General features: G+C 39.5%; 1 protein-coding gene across 1 annotated transcript; it reads right to left on the bottom strand.

Moving 5' to 3' along the window:
• Window positions 1–744: 744 nt before the first annotated feature.
• LOC139587669 (solute carrier organic anion transporter family member 1C1-like) lies at window positions 745–19739 on the bottom strand. Its single transcript, XM_071422068.1, has 15 exons — window positions 19466–19739; window positions 17170–17302; window positions 15827–15968; window positions 15598–15730; window positions 14616–14743; window positions 14266–14412; window positions 12010–12108; window positions 10740–10976; window positions 9459–9623; window positions 7962–8157; window positions 6088–6253; window positions 5125–5306; window positions 3699–3763; window positions 2374–2491; window positions 745–1641 (listed from the first exon to the last, which is right to left on the bottom strand). Exons 2-15 carry the CDS (start codon window positions 17278–17280, stop codon window positions 1419–1421), a joined length of 2112 nt encoding a protein of 703 aa, XP_071278169.1. The 5' UTR covers window positions 17281–17302; window positions 19466–19739; the 3' UTR covers window positions 745–1418.
• Between the last annotated feature and the right edge of the window lie 946 nt (window positions 19740–20685).

The following is a 20685-nucleotide window of genomic DNA, read 5'->3' as shown; positions in this document are numbered from 1 at the left end:
TTATAATCAGTTTATAATCAGAGCTGTAAATGGAAAAAACATGTGCTGCTCATTGTCTTTAAGCAATAGAATGCAATCAAATCCACCCCCAAAGGCCAGGATGTGAGGAGCTTCCTTTCAGTGAGTATCCGACCCTTTCCCCATCCCATCTGGGGCAGATGGTAGAAGAAAGGTCAGAAAATCATTTAATACAAACAATCTCTTTAGCCCTCTGATCTGCTCCTTTCTCAGCTAAAGTGCGGTAGATTTTCTTTATGTCCATTGTCTCTATTCCATATCCTAAGCAAGTTTAAAATTTGGAAAGAAATTTTGTTTCCTAGATTTAGGTTTCTGTACAGCACTGCAGGAAGAAGAAAATAAAGCAAAATTGTCAGCATCACCACAAAATGTGTGTGGTGATGGAGACAAAATCTATAGTGATCTTCCTAAGTAGGTTTGATCCTATTGCAAAGGTACTTCCTGAGAGCTGTCAACAAAAAAAATCACACTAATAATATTTTTAGAGATTTCTTTCCTCTTTTAATAACTGTTGGGATCGTCCTTTAATAAAGCTTTTATCTGGACAAGGCTGCCTGTGGAAAGCTGTGAATTTTCAAGTATTCAATGTTTCAAAGTTTACTGAAGGCTCCTTAAACAAGGAAGGAAATTTATATATATGTGGTACAAATACAGCGGTCCTTTGGATAAAAATGCCCTCCCTTCCCTCCACACAAACACCAAAAAAAACCCCAAATCAAACAAACCTTAACACCTATCATTTTATTGCATCAGTTCAGAGTAATCTTTCTCAAACACATTACTGAGATGTGCTGCAAAAATGAATACACACTTTCTTCATTTCCTCTCCACTTTGACTGTTTTTCAAGCCAAACCCCAGAGCTGCAGTGCAGTTTGAGTTCTGAGGGTGCTCAGTGACAGCCCTGGGGTCTCACCTGGCCATGGCTCAGGGGACCAAGCCTGGAACAACGAGCTCAGCTCACGAAAGGCCATCAGAGAAGGCCAAGTGAAACTTGATTGTCCATGTAGAGCTGTAGGACTAAATACAGAGCAAGAGGACTTGAAAATAAAGTCAGTGAAAAATCTCAAAGCAGCTTATTGTGGATTTCTTCTTCTTAATTTTTCAATCATAATCAAATTTATGACAAAATTGCAAAATTTTGGCTTGTCCTACTGTTGGTCTAGAGAGGGACTGAGAGCAAGAGGAAGGGAGAGTTCCCCAAAATTTTGAACACCTTTTCCCCTTATTGTTGTTTCAGATGAGGAAAGGAAGAAGATAGGGTAAAGCAAATAAAAGCCAATGATCAAAGACACTTTTTTGAACTCCCAAAATGTAAACTACTTGTTGAAGTCTAATTAGACCCCTTTTGTGCTCAGAAAAACAGGAGCACAGACGAAGTTACAAAAGACCTTGGGGTTTTTTACATATAAGTTTCCTCGCTCTCCTCTGAGGTTCTTGAACCAGGAAGAATTTCTCTCTTGTTGGCAGTTTCTGGTTCTTTGCTGGTGGATCTTTCTGCATTTTTAATATCTGTCATCTCTTTGCCATCTGGTTTGAAGCGTTTGATAATTAAAACAGAGAGTACTATGTACAAGAGACAGCATCCTGCCCGTAGTCCTGCAATGAGGCCAAGATATACATTCCTGGGGAAATAAAAGGGACAAAATGCATTTATATTAATAAAACTTTCCAATTCTGTATGGAACCAAGTAGGATATAAAGAGCAGTTTGACAAAACCATCTATTCTCAGCTAGGTATTGCTTCACATTTGAAAATAAGAAACAACAGGCAGAAAGTAAACGACCTTGTGATATTTAGCCCCAGACAGGCTCTAATCAGGTCTCAGACTCACAGCAGAAATGTCTGGAGTGTGCTGCCATCCAGCAGACTCTATTTTAGGGCTGACAAGAGGAGCTGCACCTGCTGGGCCTTTTTGCCTGTTGTCCCTGTCCTTCCCCAGCACAGTCAGTGCTCCTGGCCACAGCTCCCCAGTCACTTCTATCCTCCCTCCAAGGGGATTTTGTGAGATTTCTTATACAATAAGAAGGAAATAAATGAGGGATGAGGGAGAGAATCTGCAGAGCTACACACATTCCACAGTTTTTCAGCACCCCACAAAGCCAAAGTGTCACAGAGTTACTCAGTGCATTTATTTCATTATTCAGTGCAGACTACAACCAAAGAACCAATTCTAATGACTTCAGGCAGTACCCTGCAATTTTAGATGTCAGACTGAATAAAAATTATTTGGTTTATTTACCTATTAAGGTCTAGTAAGAAAGAGTGGTGCTGTCAGACCCTAATCAGACAGCAGGCATGAGGAAAGTCCACCCTGGTTACTGCTCCCAGATGGCCAAACCCCAAAGAGGATTACCTGAACTCTTTTGTGTCGTACACTCTGCAGGACCCTGATCCCCCACAGCTTTTTGTCCCCCATTTCAAGCAGGTCTCATCTATCAAGGCACCAAAATAAATAGGGGCTGGGAGTCCTCCTGCAAAGAAAATTCTCATTACATGATCTCAAACATGGAGATCCCCTTATTTAACATCTTGTAAAGAAATGAGGAAGTCAATCTCCAGGTTTTTTAATTATGCCTGTATAGAATGGGACTAAACATCCAGTTCCAGCTTTGAGATGACAAGATTTACTTAAGTAAAAGTACTTAAAGGGAGTTGAAACAATGAACTTAAAACAATAGCTTAATAATATACAGCAAGGGAAACATTAGCATTTCCCTTTAATGGTATTTTTATTAGAAGTTTAACTTCCTTTGTTTAAAGAAATAATATAACCAACACTTCGTTTGCAATCCCTGGTGTGGAATTACATGCCATGACATATGAATATTTATGTATATTGATGTCTATATTCAGGTCTTGCTGTTAAAAGGGGATTAGTGCAGTGCAAAGGGATGAAATTAAGCACTTGCTCCACAGAAACTGGGTAATAAGTGTATTATTTATGTAGTACTGGAAGAATTTCTTTTAGACAGACAATTATGTTTTAATAGCATCAGTATGAGGGAGATTATGCAATTTTCTGAAGTTAAGTGTCCTATAAAAGTAGAAGATTGATTCTCTGCAAAATATGGACATTGAAAAAGAGATCCAAATAAATGACTGCTTGGGCTTTCCTGAAAGGCAGAGTTTTCAAAATCAGCAAACAAGAGAAGATGAGGAGAGGTTCATTTGAGGCAGGGCAGATTATGTATCTGAATAATTAAATGATTCTTTATTGCAGATAAACTCAAGAAACAAAAAAAAATTGGCAAAGTACATGGGAACTTTAAGGGAATAATGGTCAGCAAAAGGGAGGATGGGTGTTAGGACTATGCAGACTGATCAAGCTCAGGTACTTGTGTCCACAATAAAAAAAAGAGAAAGTCAAAAGTAAAATGAAATTTCCTTCCTTTGTCTCATTTATTTTCAGTGTAGAGAAAAAATCTGAAGAGATAATCATAATATGTGAATACATAATAATAATATGTAAATACCAGGTAATCATCATATGTAAATAGCAGGAAATATGTAGTAAGCTCCTCCAAACATTTTGAAATGTATAGTCTGCTTACAAAGAACAATTTTGGAAAATTTCTTTTGTTTTTCTCTGGAGCAATGGCACTGCAATGGCTACCTCTGGTCTACCTCTTTGGCTTCTTTGTCTACCCACTTGAAAACCCCAAAGAAATTCAATCTTACCTAGTACTCTACCACCCAAAGCTTCTATCCCAACAGCAAAGGATTTCAGGTCCGGCGAAACAGATCTGGAAAAGAAACAAAAAGAGTGTTGAGGAGCAGAGAAATGGATCTGCAGCCATGCTGAGAACACCTGCCCTTGCCTCACTGCAGCAGTGCTGTGGCTTACCCAGCACAGCCCCCTGAAACCCTGACTGAAAACACCCACCAAGTTAAAATTCACTGTAGAGTCTCCTTCCACACAACAATGTCCACTGAAATAAATGCAAGAATCTACAGAAACTCATCTTGAGCCAAAGTTCAGGTTGTGAATACTTCTGGGAGATGATGCACAGGGATATGAAAGTGAACCCACCAAAAGAAGGCAGTTCAGGCCCATAAATTAGGCTCAAGCCCGCCTTTATTCACTGTGCAGTGATGACCAGAGGGAACAAGGGTGTGCAGTCCTTGTTGACTTAACCACCTCTGCCTCGAGCATTTGACAGAGAGACAGCAAATGTGAGTGACCTGGCTGTAAAAACATCTCATTGCTACCAGTGGAAAGCAGCCTGTGTCCATCAGGTGAGCTGGAGAATTGACAAAACCCAGGGGGGAGCACTGAGCTGGCACAGGGGCGGGAGGGAGCCTGGCTGTGCCCAGCCTGCCCTGCTCTGCAGTTTGTACACCGTGCTGTCTCTTCAGCAGCACCACCCAAGGCTTCTCACCACACAAATTAGGGCTCTGAAAACTGGCCAACAATTTTTATGCACACCTGTCCATAACCCAGGTGTGCCCTGCACTTAGAAGGAACTCAGCACTACAGGAAATCAGCAGCTTAGCCAAGTTATTTAGTCATGTACAGTGACATTGTGATTCACCCATGAGCAGGAGGAGAAAGACACTTTCATGTGACAAAACATTGTCTTTTCTTCTGAATGTAAAATGCTTTCCAACTGAAGGAATGAAAATTTTAAAAAATATTCCTGCTATAATTCTGTGCCTATCAGCTGACCAAAAAAATGTGAGTATCAGACTTCTCCCAACACAGAAGATATTGTGAGGCCACAAGGCTTAACAAAGGTACCTGTTTTTCTCTGAGTAATGTGAACAGCACTGGCTATGGCTTAGCAATGCATCTCATTTCAAGTCCAATGCTCTGGTAAAAACATCCCTATCACTGGAATTGAAACCCAGCATTCAGGATCAGCATAATGCCCCCCCTTTCATCACCAAAGTATCCACTCCAAAGTATCAAACGAGAATTAAATTTCTGGACAGATATTTTGCTCTGCCTCTGAAAGGAGTTGGATTTCAGAGCACAGGTAAATAAATCCTCAGGGGCACAATTTGATCCACATGCCATTCCTCACAGCAGGAATGAAATAGTAGGTAGCATTTTCTGTTTCTCTTTCCCCAAGCTTTATGGTCAAGGTAAGGTAATGTATTTCACCTAAACATAATCATGTACGTAGGAGTGCCTCCTAAGGCTAAAATAAATGCACATGCAGTCTGTAATGCTAAAAAATAGGGAAAGGCTTTGGCACAGCTTTCTCTTTGGCATTGTCCCAAAACTGCAGAGGAATTGCCAAGCCCGAGCCCTTGTCCTTCCACACAGCTGCAGTTGTGAAACACCTGAAAAGAGAAGATGAGAAGAAGAATTTATATATTCAGAATTCAGCATCAATAAACAACTATTTAATTAGCTAGATTTTTCACTCCCCACACCAGCCAGGCTGTTGTTGATGCTGAAAAATCCTCTGTAATCATCTCTGCAGACTGATGGCCAGGTCACTGATATGCTCCAGCCTCTCTGAGCTGCTCCAGAGACACAAAGCAGATGGAGTTCTAGTTTCAGCCATGCCACTGCTGAAACACAAGGTGCTCTGTGTGGGTTTAAAGTGGGTCAAAGCTAAAAAAATCAGATGTGAACTGCTATCCAGCCATTCTGCTCAGGTATCCCATGAAGAATATGTGTAACAACAACAAGAAAAAATAGAGGTGTGGACCAAATATGCATCATGCACATAGGTCATTATGTGCTTAAACAGCATTTGGATTGATAATGGGCTTTGAAGTCAGCAGGACACATGGGTTTGGAGGCAAATTTTCCTGAAGTGAAGCCAGACAATATTGATGGGATGTTTAAATACAAGCCTGATAATGCTGCTTGTCTTTTTCAGTATTGTCAGTGAAGACAATTCTGCTTCTGCCAGAAGATACAAGCATTTTCACACTCTTCTGCAAGCATGGTGTTTTTAACAGTCTTGCTCAGGCAGGATTATTTGAATTGCAGGAAATGGCTTTGCTGCTGATAAAAATATCTTCCCTATATCTAGTCTAAAGCCCCCCTCTTTTAACTCAGAACCCTTGCTCCTTGTCCTATTGCAGAGTCATCTATCCCCTGGATATTTACCATATTTTTCCCTGTCCCAGATGATGATTTGCACCCTGCAAAGCAGGCTGTCATGTATGTGATGCCATCGTCCCCGCAGACAGGGTCCCACTGGTCCAGCTTGCAGCTGCACTCAGCATTACAGCTGGCCACGTAGATGTGCTTGCTGGAGGAAAGGTGCTTCATTCTGGAGGACAACAGGAGGAAATTAAGGAATTATTTAGTGGAATTATATATTTAAAAAATTATATATATTAAGGAGTAGGCAGGAAAAACATGGAGAAAGTGAATTAATCAAAATAAACAGGTATCTCCACTGTGAAGTTGTCATATCGACACTAAGGTGATTTCAGCTAAAATAAAGTTCTCTTGGGATTTTTCATCAAGCAATAACATTTCTATGGATTGCCACTGAAAAGGCATGGAAATGAAAAGGCTGGGTGGGAATATGTGGCATTAATTTTGCATTTGAAAGCTCACCCTAAGAAAAAGAAAATCATACCTAGAATAGAGATTCTACATGGCCCAAGGAAAAACCATCATTTCCTCAGCAGCAGGGTATCATACCATATCCAGGTGATAGACGTAGGGTGTGAAAGTACAGAAAAAAATAAAAGCAAAACAGCAATTGACATTTTTTTCACTGGTTCCAGGTCACGGTACCAGGACACTCTGAGCACATGTCAGCAGTGCTCACTTTCCAGAAAGAAAATGTTAGGAGCATACCAGCTACAAATCATCCTTGCTGTGAGGTCAATTGTAAGGTAAAAATGTTCAACATTTGACTTTTTTTCCTCCTTCTCCCTTCCCTCAGCCAAGAGCACACATTATGTAGGCTACATTTCCCCTAAGTCTCTTAGAAGGGAAGATCACTGTGGGATTTAGCCCTCATTAGGCTGTTGCTTGTCTTCAAAATACAAATTGTTAAATAGGTAAAAAACTAAGTGGGTCACTTAACCAGAAACACCTCTGGCATGTGCCAAATTCTCCAGGCTCAGTTCTCCTGGAGAAACTCTAAATGCTCTTTATATATATATTCTCTCAGGCTGTTGATGCTTTTTTTTAATTCAGTCTGTGGCATCAGATGTTGCACTCAACCAGGTCATAAAATCTATAAACATATATAGATTATATTTCTATAGCATATTTATTTATTTTCATATAATGTAAACAAAAAACAACTTCTACATAATCATATTAGTCAATTATACAAGAGTCCTACATTTCCCACAACACCTTAAATTGAAGCTTTGAAATAGAAGAAAGAAATTTAATTTGACCTGAATAACAAAAAAAATATAAAACACCTGAACTGTAACCAATCACAAATGCTAAGAAATGGAAACAAAAAAAGCAAAAAACCCAAAAAACACCAATCAAAAAGTATATACTTATTTGTTTATAAAATCTATAAAAATATATAATGTAAAGAATAAACCAAAAAAAGAAAAAAAATTAAAAGCATGTACTTAATATTTTATAGAATCTATAAAAATATATATATAATGTAAACAATAACAGACTTCTACTTAATCATATGAGTCAATTATACAAGAGTCCTACATTTCCCACAATACCTTAAACTAAAGCTTTGAAATAGAATATAGAAATTCAATTTGCCTGTAATAAATGTCATCTTTTTAAGCAATTTGCCAGAATATGTAGGTATATTGTCAGAAACAGATAAATTTAGGAAAAAGAAAATTTAGGGAAAAAGAAATGTTCGGTTTAAACAAATTCAAAAAATGAAATTGGTATATTTTCCCCATCCCCAGCTTTAGGCATGACTTCAGGCTGACAATTGTGTCTCAAAACCTTGGATTTTTTCCTGTGCATCCCCCCAAAGCAGCAGCTGTGACAACTGACCCTGGCAGCCCGAGGTGAGGGGTACAAACCCAGAGTAGGGCGCTGTCAGCCCGGCCACCTGCAGCACCTCACAGCTGCACGTGAAGTACAGGAGGTTCACCAAATATGCCACTATGAAGGTGATGCAGGCAAACTTGGCCATTTCAGTTATGTGAAGCTTGAATTTCTTGATCAGGAAGCCTCCTAGAAACATGCCCAGGATTGTGACAGGTAGAAGTATCACACCTGCAAAGAGACAGTAAAAAAAATGTTAACTGCTCTCACTTGCACTGGCTCTACATTTCTAAAATAAATAGATATATTTCATTCTATTTCTAGAATAAATAGGTATCAGATACCTATTTTTGGGCTGATTCTTTGAGGTTCTATATTATCTTCTGGTAATTTAACATCCCCATTTTCTTTGCAAATCATATTATGACTTTAGAAAGTTCAATAATAATTTGTGCTATATTGTTTGTATGTAGATATAAAAAAACCTGTACAGGTGCCTGTTAGAAGCTGGAGTAAATTTCTTAGCTCATACACACTTCATATGAAATAAAACATAAAACTTTATGAAAGCTACAAAAAAGTCTCCAAAATGGAACATAAAAGGAAGTTACATCTGGTTCTGCACTGGATTCCATTTTGACCTGAGAGTGAATAATGAGATTATTTGCATTTAGATTTAATCTGTTCAGTATTTCACAAACACCAGCCCTTACTTGCTAAACAAAGAGGTTTGACAAGGTGTTACTGGCAGGGGTTTGCCTTTCTCTGCTTTTACTGTTGATTAGTTTTCTTGGTCATTTCTGCCAAATTTTCTAAGCACTCAGGAAAAAAAAGATAGGAAAAAGAAAGTTCTCCCCACATTTGAGGCTGACTAAGGCATTATGTCTTCAGATTAAAGTAATTCAATATCAGTTCTACAATGACCTCACATAGCCTGGTTTTCCTTTCAGATTATGAGACCATATCAATCACTGTAAGATTAATATAATTCAGCGGTCTTTTTTTGTAGGACACTATTAAGTACTTATTTCTGAAGGAACTGGCAAATAGAAAAACAGCCTTGAAATTAAGGAAGTGACTCAAACTTTTATATTTTGGTTTCTTATTGCTTATAAAATTTGGATTTGTAATCAAAAGGAAAGAAGATTTATACCAATATGTTACTCTGAAAAGAAAAAAAATCACATATTTCATTAAACATTTTAAAATTTCTTTTCTATTAGTTTTTACTAAGTTGCAGCTGATGTCTGATGTGTGGTTTTTACTCATGAAAACAGACACAGCCTAAATCTCACTATGAAAAACCTTCCACCCAGTTTTAATAATCCTCTAGCTCAGTGAATTAGGAGCACTAGGAAAATTAACACTAAAATTAACATCCATTTTCAAAATACAGTAAGAAAATTAGGAAAGCACTACATGCTTTCTTTTTAACCAAAAAAAGTTCACATAAACTCCTTCTAAAACAGAATGCAAGATAATAAATAAAAGCTTCCTTTTCGACACTGGAATTTGAGAAGTCAGGTACCTACCAATTAAGAAGATGGCTTTTGCCACTGACACATTAAATTGCTGCTCCATAAACTTTGTCTCATAGGTTATTATCCCAACAAGGGAGTTGTACTGCAGAATGGTGAGGAAGATGAACACCACAAAAATTGGATTTCCAAACAGCTTCCTGAGTGCTGGCAAGAAATCTGCAATGGAGAGCAAATACTGCACACCCTGCTAAACGCAGAGAGGAGTTGTTTTGGCATCCTTTAGATAGTGAAATTAACTTGGATTTAATTGCTGGCTGCCTCGCAGGTTATAATTCTGTGCTTATCACAGCACCTGGTTGCTCAGGTGAGAGTTCTCATTACCAACACGTGCCTGGTGTGAAAGGAGGAGCAGCACAGAGGATGCTGAGCTGGGAATTAGCATCCTGGATTATTTTATTATATTATTATGTGTGTGGCACAGGGCTCCTCACTCACAGCACACCTCCTCAATGCCTGCACAGAGCATCAACACCCTCCACCAAGAGTAAAATGTGGTTCCCAAGGCAGGAGCCTTCACCAACCACACAAGGACCCCACAAGAGGGTGATGTTTAGAAATCAGAAGCACCTGGCCCCAAAAAAAGGCTGGAATCATTCCTGGGACCCTTGGTTAGAATATTAAAATCCATTAAAACATAGTGAACATAAACATCTGCATTTAGACTGTAGTCTGGCTCTTGGCACAACTGCCTAAAACACATCTGTTGTAGGTGTGCACATATATACAAACAAAACCTTGGGTCTAATAATAAAAATATAAAAATAAAAGCAATGGATGGTTGGATCTGGTGGTTACTATGTGGGATGAATTCAGCTTCCCTGAGCTGAAATCCAGGGAGTCTCCAACATCTAATGTAGTCATAATGAGCTCCATGTTTCCTTCCCAAACATTTGCCTCAGTTTCCTTCCCAAACACTTGCCAATCCTAGCTGGCCCACTATGGATTGCTCATCAAGGAGGGATGGGATGTTTTCCCCACTCTCTCTTCATAATCATGGGATTGTAGCTGTCATACATCACCTCACAACTACCAACTGAGCATCTCTGGTGCTCAGAAAAACAGCACAGCTTTTTCTCAGCTGTCTGACATCAGAGGAGGACTGAAACTCACCCTTAGCATGTAATTATAATAGCACAAACTGAAGACATTTTTGCCCATAGTTTGCACTGCAGAAACCTGCATTTTGCTGAAGGTTGTGTGAGTCCATGCTCAGCTCACAATGAATCCATGAGACAGAACTAATATGCAAATATTTGGGCAATAATATTTCACCTTTTACTGCCTCTGAGAACTTTAATTGTGGCTGAGCTGGGGGTTCTATTTTACAGGGCTCTCCTTGAACAGACAAGTGACTAATCTTCCAGTTTTCATTCTCTCCTTCCTTTGGTAAGGAATAGGGCAAAAACCAGAAAGGCAATGAAGCAATGAAGTTGACAGCTCCACAGATAAGCAATCCAAGCCACCAGGCACCAACCCAGCGGCTGTCCTTAGGATTTATGCTGATGGCATCTATAAAATACAGAAAGACATGAAAATAGGGTAAATATTATGCAGAGCGAATAGGGTAAATAATATGCAGATTATTATACATTACTCTATATCCTCATATACATAATCAAAAAACCAGAACAGAGGTTATCAATGTCCCATATTAAGAATTTAAATACAGTTTGTTTTAAATCATAGAATCATAAAATAGTTTATGTTGGAAGAAACCATTAAGATCACCTCACTCCAACCTCCCTGCTTTGGGCAGGGATACCTTCCACTATCCCAAGTTGCTCAGAGCCCCATCCCACCTGGCCTTGGACACTTCCAGGGACGGGGAAGCCAGAGCTTCTCTGTGTTTCCTAAGTTGTAAATGACTCATCCCTGGAAGGGAATCAGTCCCATGCAGTCAAAAATAGATGTATACCTTCAGGCCCATGGTGGCATTTCCTTGCCACAATCCTCCAATACTCTCTGGGGGAATGAGCAAAAGGATCTTTACCACAAAAAAAACCAAAAAAACAACAAAAAAAAACCACCAACCCTTCCCTTTCTCAATTTCCCAGAGTGCCCTCCTTCTCCATCCCCAAACTCTACAGTTTTTCTCCAAATTTCCTCAATTTTTCCCTGGGATTAGAGACTTTTAAGTGATTTGAACAACAGGATGAGTTTAGAGATGAATCTTTGCTGCATGCTTTTTAAGAGAACATACTTTTTGCTAAGTGTTGAAAGTATCCATGAGCCTTTCACTGTTCCCTCAACAGGGGCATGACCTTTTATTCAACCAATCATTTGTTGTCAGCTGCATAGCAAGGGTGTAACAAGTGTGTGTACATGCATTAAAAAAAAAACAGTGGGGGTTTTTCAAGGGCTATTCCAACCGTGCTACAACGCCTGATTTTAAACCCTCAATTTTTGAGCAGGAAAAACTCTCTAGAGAGCCCCTGTTTTTGGGACAGTGAGCTGGGAAGGTGCTTTTTGGCATGGGGGTTCCTACACCCAGACACCTTCTGGCTTGATGTGCCACCCCACAGTGGTGGTCATGGTCCCTCACCGATGTCCACGACGTCGACGTCAACCCAGAGGCTGGCACAGAAGGAGCCCAGCAGGAAGCCCAGCGTTGGCCCAAACATGCCTGAGGATCTCACCAGGCCTGCAGGAGAAGTAAGACAGCAAAAAACTGCATGGCAAGGCAAGCCTTCCTCTCTGAGGGTAAGGAAATGAGAGAGGAAGGAGCAGGGCATTGCAGAATGTCCTGAGGTGCGAGCTGCCCTGACCACAGCTGGGGTGGAGATCAGAGGCTGGGATGCCCCTAGGAGCACATGAAGGCTGCCAGAAACCCACACTGCATTTTGCTGACCTGATGTGTAAATAAAGAACAATTTGATTTTGGTTACCACGACAAGTAATCAACAAAAAATAAAATAAAATATCGTCTAAATAATTCAATCATAGGTTCTCACACTCCCTCGCCACTTTGTGTTGCTCTGTTGAAATTTAGTTGTGAGCAGGTAACAGGACCAAACTACAACTCAGTCATTTGGATTCCTGAATTCCAGTGCAGAACTGACACCTTGAAGTTGCAGAAGGAATAATTCGATTGGAAAAGAAGGAATTCTTTACCAAATGCCTGTAAGATCTTGCCCACATCCAGCACTGTGCTTTGTAAATCCTATTGTGTTCTACTGCAGAGATTTTCCTCCTCAGAGTGTTGGTTTTGCAAACTCTCTTCTGAATGTTGTGATTGCTCAGTTTATCACCCAGAACTTTTGTAATAAATTGTTACATCTTAACAAATATGCTAAATTTTCTGTTCTTCCCATGGCAACTCTAGTATTATTGCTGTCACCACAACTCTACCAAAATTATTTCAGTTCATTCTGTAAAGAAAATGCTGCCTCTGCCTCAAAATAACTTATGTTCTTACTCAACAAAATATTAAAGCACAAAGAAAAAAGGAGAGACAAAGCTGAGATTTCTTGTTTAAGGTAAAACAATGAGATTAATGCTCAAAATTCATCAGCAAGGCTTGACTGACCTTTTTATAATAGGACTTTTTTTTTATGTTTGTGCTTTAAAAGAATACTGATTATTAATTGATTCAGCCAGATGACGAAAAATAAGATACAGAAAATAATTAAAGTGAGCCAAGAAAAGAAAGTCCTGTTCTATAGAAAACATTGTTTTAACTTCCACTTTTTTTATAAAGTGGTTCAGTCCACCAAAAGTGACTGAAAACTGCTATTCTGAAAGTAAAAATGAAATATTTTAATAAACTGGTAACTAAATCTTTTATTTCTCTGCCGTAAATTAATTTCCATTTTGGTTGAATCCATGTTTACTTTATCTTTTTGATCCCATTTGCCCAGCAGTCCCCAACCTGTCTCAATCTCTTCCACATTAAATTCTGACAAGAAAAAATTCAGCTAAACTTTTTAAAATACCTTTAATCAGAAGCTCAGGGGAGATTACAAATATTTTGTATGACTGCTGAGTGGAATGCTTGTTTTTGACACAATGTTTCCATTTTATTCAACCTTCAGATTTCCTCATTCCCAAATGAAGACATTGGCTATGGCCTTACCCTGTAGCATCACATGCTGAGCTCTTCCTGAAACTGTGTCTTAATGTCTTTCTGACCAGCTCAGTTTCACCAACTTGACTTCAGGCCACACAAACATCCCATGCTAATAAATCAGTTTGCCAACAAATTAATTAGCTTGGGTGTAAGTCTCTCTGTCTTGGGCAATAGGTCATGTGCAGTCAAAACAAGATCAAAACCCCAATTAGAAAGGATTTGTTACAACACCCTGGCAAGGTGTTGTTTATCCTTCAGCAATGAGTGGCTTTAAAAAGCTTTCAACTGGAAGTGAAATGTGAAATTCAAAAAGCCAGGTAAGAGCTCCTGAAACACATTCACATTGCTGTAGTTAATTGTGACTTCATTAGAGATCCTCATATTAAGGATCATTCCCTTATCTGTGAAATAGTGATCAGGAAGAATTTGGTTCTCTGAAGATGTGGTACTGAAGTTGATATGCCAGATAAGACAGATATGACTTCGTACTTTGGGGAAATGAGTATTTGATTATGCTTCTCTTCATCACAGATACTCCTCTGGGAAAGCAAAAAGGCCATCCTGGAGTTATCCCTAGAAAATAAATATGAGACCTCTTTTGCACTGCTTGGGGTTTTTTGTCTCTGTACAGCTCAAAGTTACCCAGATAATTTTTTTGTTGAGTATTTGCTTGACTATAGAAATGTTAAAGAACAGAATGTCTAGCATAAAAATGGCTCATTTGTACATTACCTATGTAAAATGCTGAGTTTTCTTCTTTAGAAAAATCATCAATATATGAAACTCCCAGAGGCATAATTGGTGCTTCCCCAATTCCACGTAGGAGGTTCCCCACCAACACAAAAAGCCACAGATAGGAATTTGTTGTTTTCTCACATCCTGCAGGCCATAAACGTTTATATTTCTGTGAACATAATTCTGTCAATGCTTTACAGCAGCAGTAAAATAAGATAAAATATGGGGATTATAGGGTGGGTTTTTATGCATCATGGTTTCTAGCAGGGGTTTTACTTCTTTCCAGTAAAAAAGGGTTCACAACAGGGACAAGCTGAAGGGAATCCAGCATCAGAGCTTTATCTTACCGTCATTTATCACTGTGCTGAGTGTTTCTGTAGCATCTGTGGCTGGAGGGCCCTCAGACCCTGGGGAGCAAGCTGACACACTCGTGGAGGAGTTGTCCACACTAACAGTTATCCTTTCATAATTGTAACTGGAAAACAACTGTGTGAAATACAACTGACACATGAAGGACTTTGCTCTGCAGGAAGCGTGTCTGAGCCCTGTTCACGTGTGTTCATTCCTGTCTCACACACACAAAGTGCGGCGGAGGCCCATTCCCAGTGCTTTACTTAAAATCAAATGGGTATCTCCATACCATTCTCAAATGTTCTGATGATTCTAACCCCAATATTTTCCTGAAATAAAGAGCAACAAATCTGCTCCCACAGATCATTCTTTAGACTGCAGGACAGAGTGAGAGTTCATACACATCTGTGTTTTTCCATAATGGCACCTCTTTCTTACCTTTCTGACAGATGCAAGGATGCCAAAGGATTGGAAAGGTAGGACCTACATCTGACAATTATGTGTTATAGCTTAAATGTGAATGGGGTATTTAGACATTTAATTCTTCCCAAGTTTAGATTAAAATCTTCAGCATTTTAAAGAGCTTATCATGAATAGCCACCATGAAGAAAGAAACCTTTTCCACCAAGATCTAATTACAGTTCACTTAAATATAAAAAAGGAAACACAGTTTAAAAAATATATTTATATTTATATTTATATTTATATTTATCCTAGGTGAAAAATTCAATCCAATTTATCCTTAGTTATGCATAAGTTCTGTAGAAATCTGAGGTTTCTCTCCTGCTTACCTGTAGCAAGAGGTAAACTTTCAGAGAGGAAATCAGAAAGCCAATATTTAAAAATCTGCCCATTTTCCTGTCAGAATAGCTGGAAGAAACTACTGCTGCCAGGCTTTTAACTCAGATGTATGCTTTAAAAACCACTTTGTATGATCAGGTTCAATTAGTGCACAACATGAAAAGTCTCCATATTTACCGTCCCATTAGGAACTGAGGCATCACTGACAAAAAAGCTCCTACAGACATGATGAGACACCCAACAGCAATTATTTTTGGCCTATGAACTCTTGGTCCAAGGTAGCTCACCAACACCATCACCATCAAGTTACCTGCATCAACAGGAGAGAGAGCAAGCACAAAAAAATAGGGTTTTTGGGAGTGAAAGAGTACTAAGAAGCACTGATCCACTTTTGAAGTACATATACCTATCTCAAAGCTGCCATCAATAATGCCAACAATTGATGATGAGATTTCAAATCTCCTTTCAATTTGACTGGACATGCTCTTCATGTAGCTTCCAGACAATCCTTTGGCAAAAAAGGAAAAAGCTAGAGCTCCAAGAAATATCTGAAGAGAGAAAATAATTAAGTTTGCAAAGTAACAGTTTTTGCTTTACAGCTGGATGCCTGAGCAACCCAGTCAAGAAGCACAAAAATCCTATGCTTTGCTTTCTAATTCTCTGTGAGAACCTGCCTATTGTTATCATTAAAACAGATTTTACTTTCTTTTTCAGGGTGGCCTCCAAAACCTCTGCTACTTCAAAGAAAAGGAATATTGATATTGATGGTGTGCATCTTCTAACTTTCTAGTACATTGGTTCAGCTGTTTCCTTCCTTAGGAAAAACTTGTTGCTTATTTCTGGTATTCATATTTCATACTCATATCTGGTACTTATATCTTATTACCTCTCCTTCTCCTGTTCTAAAACACATTAATAAAAAAATATATCTGCAACTACCACTGTGACTATAGCACACCTCTAAATGAATTGTTAGCAAAATATGACCTCATTTTTCTACTTCTGAGCATATTTAACTTCTGTATGCTTGGAATCACAACCACAGAATAAGAATGGTTTGGGTTGGAAGGGATCTTAAAGGTCATCTTTAGATCTCATCTTTAACATCATCTTTAGATCACCTTTAGAACTTTAGATCATCTTAAAGATCATCCCCTGCCATGGGCAGAGACACCTTCTACCAGACCAGGTAGCTCAGAGCCCCATCCAACCTGGCCTTGGACTCTTCCAGGGATGGGGCATCCATAGATTCTGTGGGCAGCCTGTGCCAGGGCCTCACCACCCTCAAATGAAGAATTTCTCCCTAATATCCCATCTAAACCCACTCTCTGTCAGTTTGAAGCCATTCCCCCCTGTCAATATTCTCTCTTCATCTTCCTTGTTGGCTCCTTCAGGTACTGGAGGGCCACAAGGAGGTCAGCCCTGAGCCTTCTCCTCTCCAGCCTCAATTCTCCAGCCTTTCCCTCTGTGTCCCTCCTCTGGGCTGGCTCCAGCAGCTCCCTGTCCTTCCTGTGCTGGGGCCCCAGAGCTGGAGGCAGCTCTGCAGGTAGAGTTTCAGCAGGGCATGGCAGAACCTCTCCCTCCCCTGCTGTCCAAATCCCTTCCATCCCGCTATGGACGCAGCCCAGGTCATTTTTCCTACCACATATAGCACCAAACAGTGCCATACATAACTGACTGAATTTTGATAGGACTTCAAATGAAAATTCAGTGTTCCAGAGAAAATATGTGGTGAGGGCTCTTCTATACCTTTAGCTTTGAACAGTTATGGCACAGAGTCTTGGCAGGAGCTGCACTGCCGTCACTGTCCTGGAACAGGGATTTTTCTTTAAGCTGGCCAGCAGTGATTGGTCTGTCCATGGTTTTCCTTCTCCAGGTCTTCCTGTTTGAAAAATATTGCTATGTTTAACTATTATTGGCATAAGAATTGCATGTTCCAAAGTTTTTCAGACATACTCAGTGGTGAGACACTGCTTGAGATATCTGCACATTCAATCTTTTCTCATTTTTGAACACTCATTAAAGAGTTCTCAAAGTAACTACTACTGCAACTAATTAAGGACTGATGCACCTGATTTTTGACACCTGCTTTCTAAAAGGCTCCAGGAATTTCTTAAACAGATGGAAAAGTTATAGGTAACTCACTGAAGATTTTTAGAAATCTCTGTGGAAAAGGAAAGTCCCCAGGCAGCTGGAGGCTGGGACAGTTGGTCAGAAAAACATCTTCACCACACTTGAGACAATCCTTTCTGAGATATGCATTTTTGATCACTGTTCCAGAATAAATGGACCTTTGGTGTGATCCAGTAGGCTTCTGCTATTATATTTCTGAGGATTTTCTCAGTGAACACTACCATTCTGTCAGCATTTGAATGAATAACATTATTTATTGGATAAATCTTTGTAGAATCAGACCACAAATGATGACAGAAGAGAAAATAGGGTGAGCAGTAGGAGAGATAAAGATATATTAAGGGGAAAGAGAGCACCAATTAAAAGAAACAAATAATGACTATCTGTAAGCCTACAAGCCTTCACAAGTTCCTGCAGGACAGATGATAAATGTAGATATTTTAATAAGACTGATAAAGTTTTAAGTTTAAAAGTTAGCTCTGATTCAAGGAGTCAGCTATGTTGGCTTGTGTAGATTAAGCTGATCAGGGGAAAGCACCTAATACTGAGACATCTGGAATGATAATAAGTTTGAAAAAAAAAATTCCAAGTTTGTCTGTTGGAAAACTGGTGCAACAGTACCAAAATCAACCAGTTAGCTCCTATATACACATATGCATATATACTAAAAGAGTATAGAGTATATCAAGAAATTGGCCTGTAACATTTTCCCCTCAAGACACTGGAATCTCAAACATGCCACACTGTTTCAGCCACATGAGACCTTCCCAGGTTTCCCTCCTGCAGGCCCTTGAGGCCAACTGACCCGAGTGGAGCCCACCTAAGTGTCATGGGGGATTTTTGACACCGGGGTTGTGGGGATGAGGCAGGGTCCCAGGAAGCCCCACAAACATCACTGGGTTCCTCTGAGGAGTTCCTCTCTCCCAAGCAAGATGCCCAGGGTTACCTGAGTTCCCTGGGAAATGCCCACCTATGCCAGAAAGGACAACAAGCTTAGAAACCCAACAATCCCCTAGAAGTTCCTCCTAAGCACTGAAAATAGGCACTAATGTCTCATAAAAAGATATAAAGCCTCATAAGGACTCTAACTTGATTTTTGTAAATTTCAGTTCCAAATCCTACTCCAGTAGGAGGGGACTGTGAAAAGCAAGCTTGTATATTTCAGACTAAGCCCCATATGAAATTTCTAAAGGGACCTAAGCTACCTCAGACCACCTTCAGCAGCTTCTAAATTTAAAAAAATGTTTCAAAACTAAGCTATAGATAATTAAAGCATGGTGAAGTCAGACTTACCCCAGTCTTTATAGGATAGGAGCTGAAAGACAGAGTTCTCTAAAGCAAATACATTATTTATATGTATTTTGCTGATGATTAACTTTGTGAAACATCTGACTCTGGTAAATAAAGAGTATGTCAATCAGTGACATGGTTTTCTTTTCAATATTTCAAATTTTAAATATAAAATTTTATTTGTGGTGCCAGACTGATAATCTACCTGAAACTCATAGAAAATGTTAAATTGTAGAAACACTTCTCTTACACCTAATCGAGCAATCACATTTTCCATAACGACTCTATGAGAATCTGAACTTTGGCAAACCAGTGAGTCATTGACACCAGTGGTATTTAAAGTTAAGCAAGAAAAATGATAAAAGATTTAATTAATGAATTAGGGGTAATGGATAGTTTTTCTATGGAGGGATAAAATACACTGCTCCCGATGGGAGTGACAGCACTTTTCCTTAAAAAAAATGAAAATAATTGAATTTGCAGAATTGTACTTTAAAGCTTTTCAAGTTTAGTGACAACGAGATGTGCAGAAAGGCTGCACTGGGAGCTCACAACTGAACAAACAACCGAGGTAACCAGCAAATGGAAGGGAGCAGGGAGGAGGGACAGAGCAGTCACTTACTTTGTGTCAGAGTGGTGTCAGGCTGGTTCTCTCCCATGCCCCGGGCTCCAGGCTCGGAGCCAGCGCAGCGTCACAGCCAAAGCTGCAAAGCTGTGACACAGCCTGCTCCCACAAGTGGAGCACCTCACCACATGGCTCTTAAACCTTGGATCCTTGGATTTCCTTCTTATGGTGATTGCAAAACTTTCCCCCAGTCAGCAGTGCCCGAGCTGTGCAGGAGGCAGGTCTGGTGCTGCCACTGCTCTGGCAGCCTACCTGCAGCAGTGCCAGCCTCTCCCGGCTGCTGGAACAACTTGTTTTCTTCACTCTTTCTTTCTTTTTTTTTTTCCTTTTTTTTTTTTTTTTCTGATGTCTAAACGTTGGAGCTGCATCAAGCACCTCTCAAGGGGAAGTCCCTGCCATCCACCCAACGAGCATGGAATGGTTCAGCTCAGGCACAAGAGCCCTGGGAGTGCAGGCTCAGCTTCTCCAAGCACCTGGAGCCTCCCAGCTCTCACTCTTTGGTGCTTTGGAGGAGGGTCACAGAGACACCAAGGGGTGGCTGAGCTCCTGGGAGGGCATGAACAGCTCATGGACATCTGCCAGTTTTGGGGATGAGCCCTCTGTGCCACAACTCCAATACAGTGACATGCAATTCACCCCAATCCAGTGGTTTGCATGCAGAGCCTTGATTATCTTCTTCTGTACAAAAATACAGAACGGGATTTGCTAAAGACTAAATGAACTCAATTATTTATGAGTTATGGAAGCATAACATTTAGTCAGAACTAAAAAAAGAACATTATTAAAGCTAAAAGAAGTTATAAACTTGCTAAGTATATAAATATGCAAGCTCTCTCTCATTGCCTCCTGAAGCTTGCAGGTTAACTGCAGACAGTCATTTTATCTGTCATGTTTGCACTTGTTAATGGATTTGGCATGATAGAATTTTTCACATTTTACTGTGATCATTATATATATATTTATATATATATATATATATATGGGTCTTAATTTAAAGTTTCAATTTTTCTGTTTTACCAGCACAACTATATGCTCTTTATATTTGCCCTCAATGAGCAAATGAAAACACAACTTATTTCCACCATTTCATAAGAATATTTGCAAGAGGACAAAGTGTTATTTTCTATGATCATTTTAATGCAGTGTTCCTGCATTACTATTTAATGCTGATTTCTTGTTTAATTAATTTAGCTTTAATGCAAGGGAACATTGTCCAT

This window comes from Agelaius tricolor, unplaced genomic scaffold (genome assembly GCF_023055355.1).
Source record: "Agelaius tricolor isolate 1412-34295 unplaced genomic scaffold, bAgeTri1.0.p SCAF_3, whole genome shotgun sequence".
Lineage (NCBI taxonomy): Eukaryota > Metazoa > Chordata > Aves > Passeriformes > Icteridae > Agelaius > Agelaius tricolor.
This window is presented reverse-complemented; position numbering and strand designations above follow the sequence as displayed.

Excerpts from the sequence above, each read along its gene's own strand:
- LOC139587669 (XM_071422068.1), bottom strand. The coding sequence starts at position 17,280 with ATGGACAGACCAATCACTGCTGGCCAGCTTAAAGAAAAATCCCTGTTC. Across the intron at positions 10,977-12,009 it reads CGTCGACGTCGTGGACATCG|ATGCCATCAGCATAAATCCT; the intron begins GTGAGGGACCAT and ends TGTATTTTATAG. Across the intron at positions 6,254-7,961 it reads CTGACAGCGCCCTACTCTGG|AATGAAGCACCTTTCCTCCA; the intron begins GTTTGTACCCCT and ends GTTGTCCTCCAG.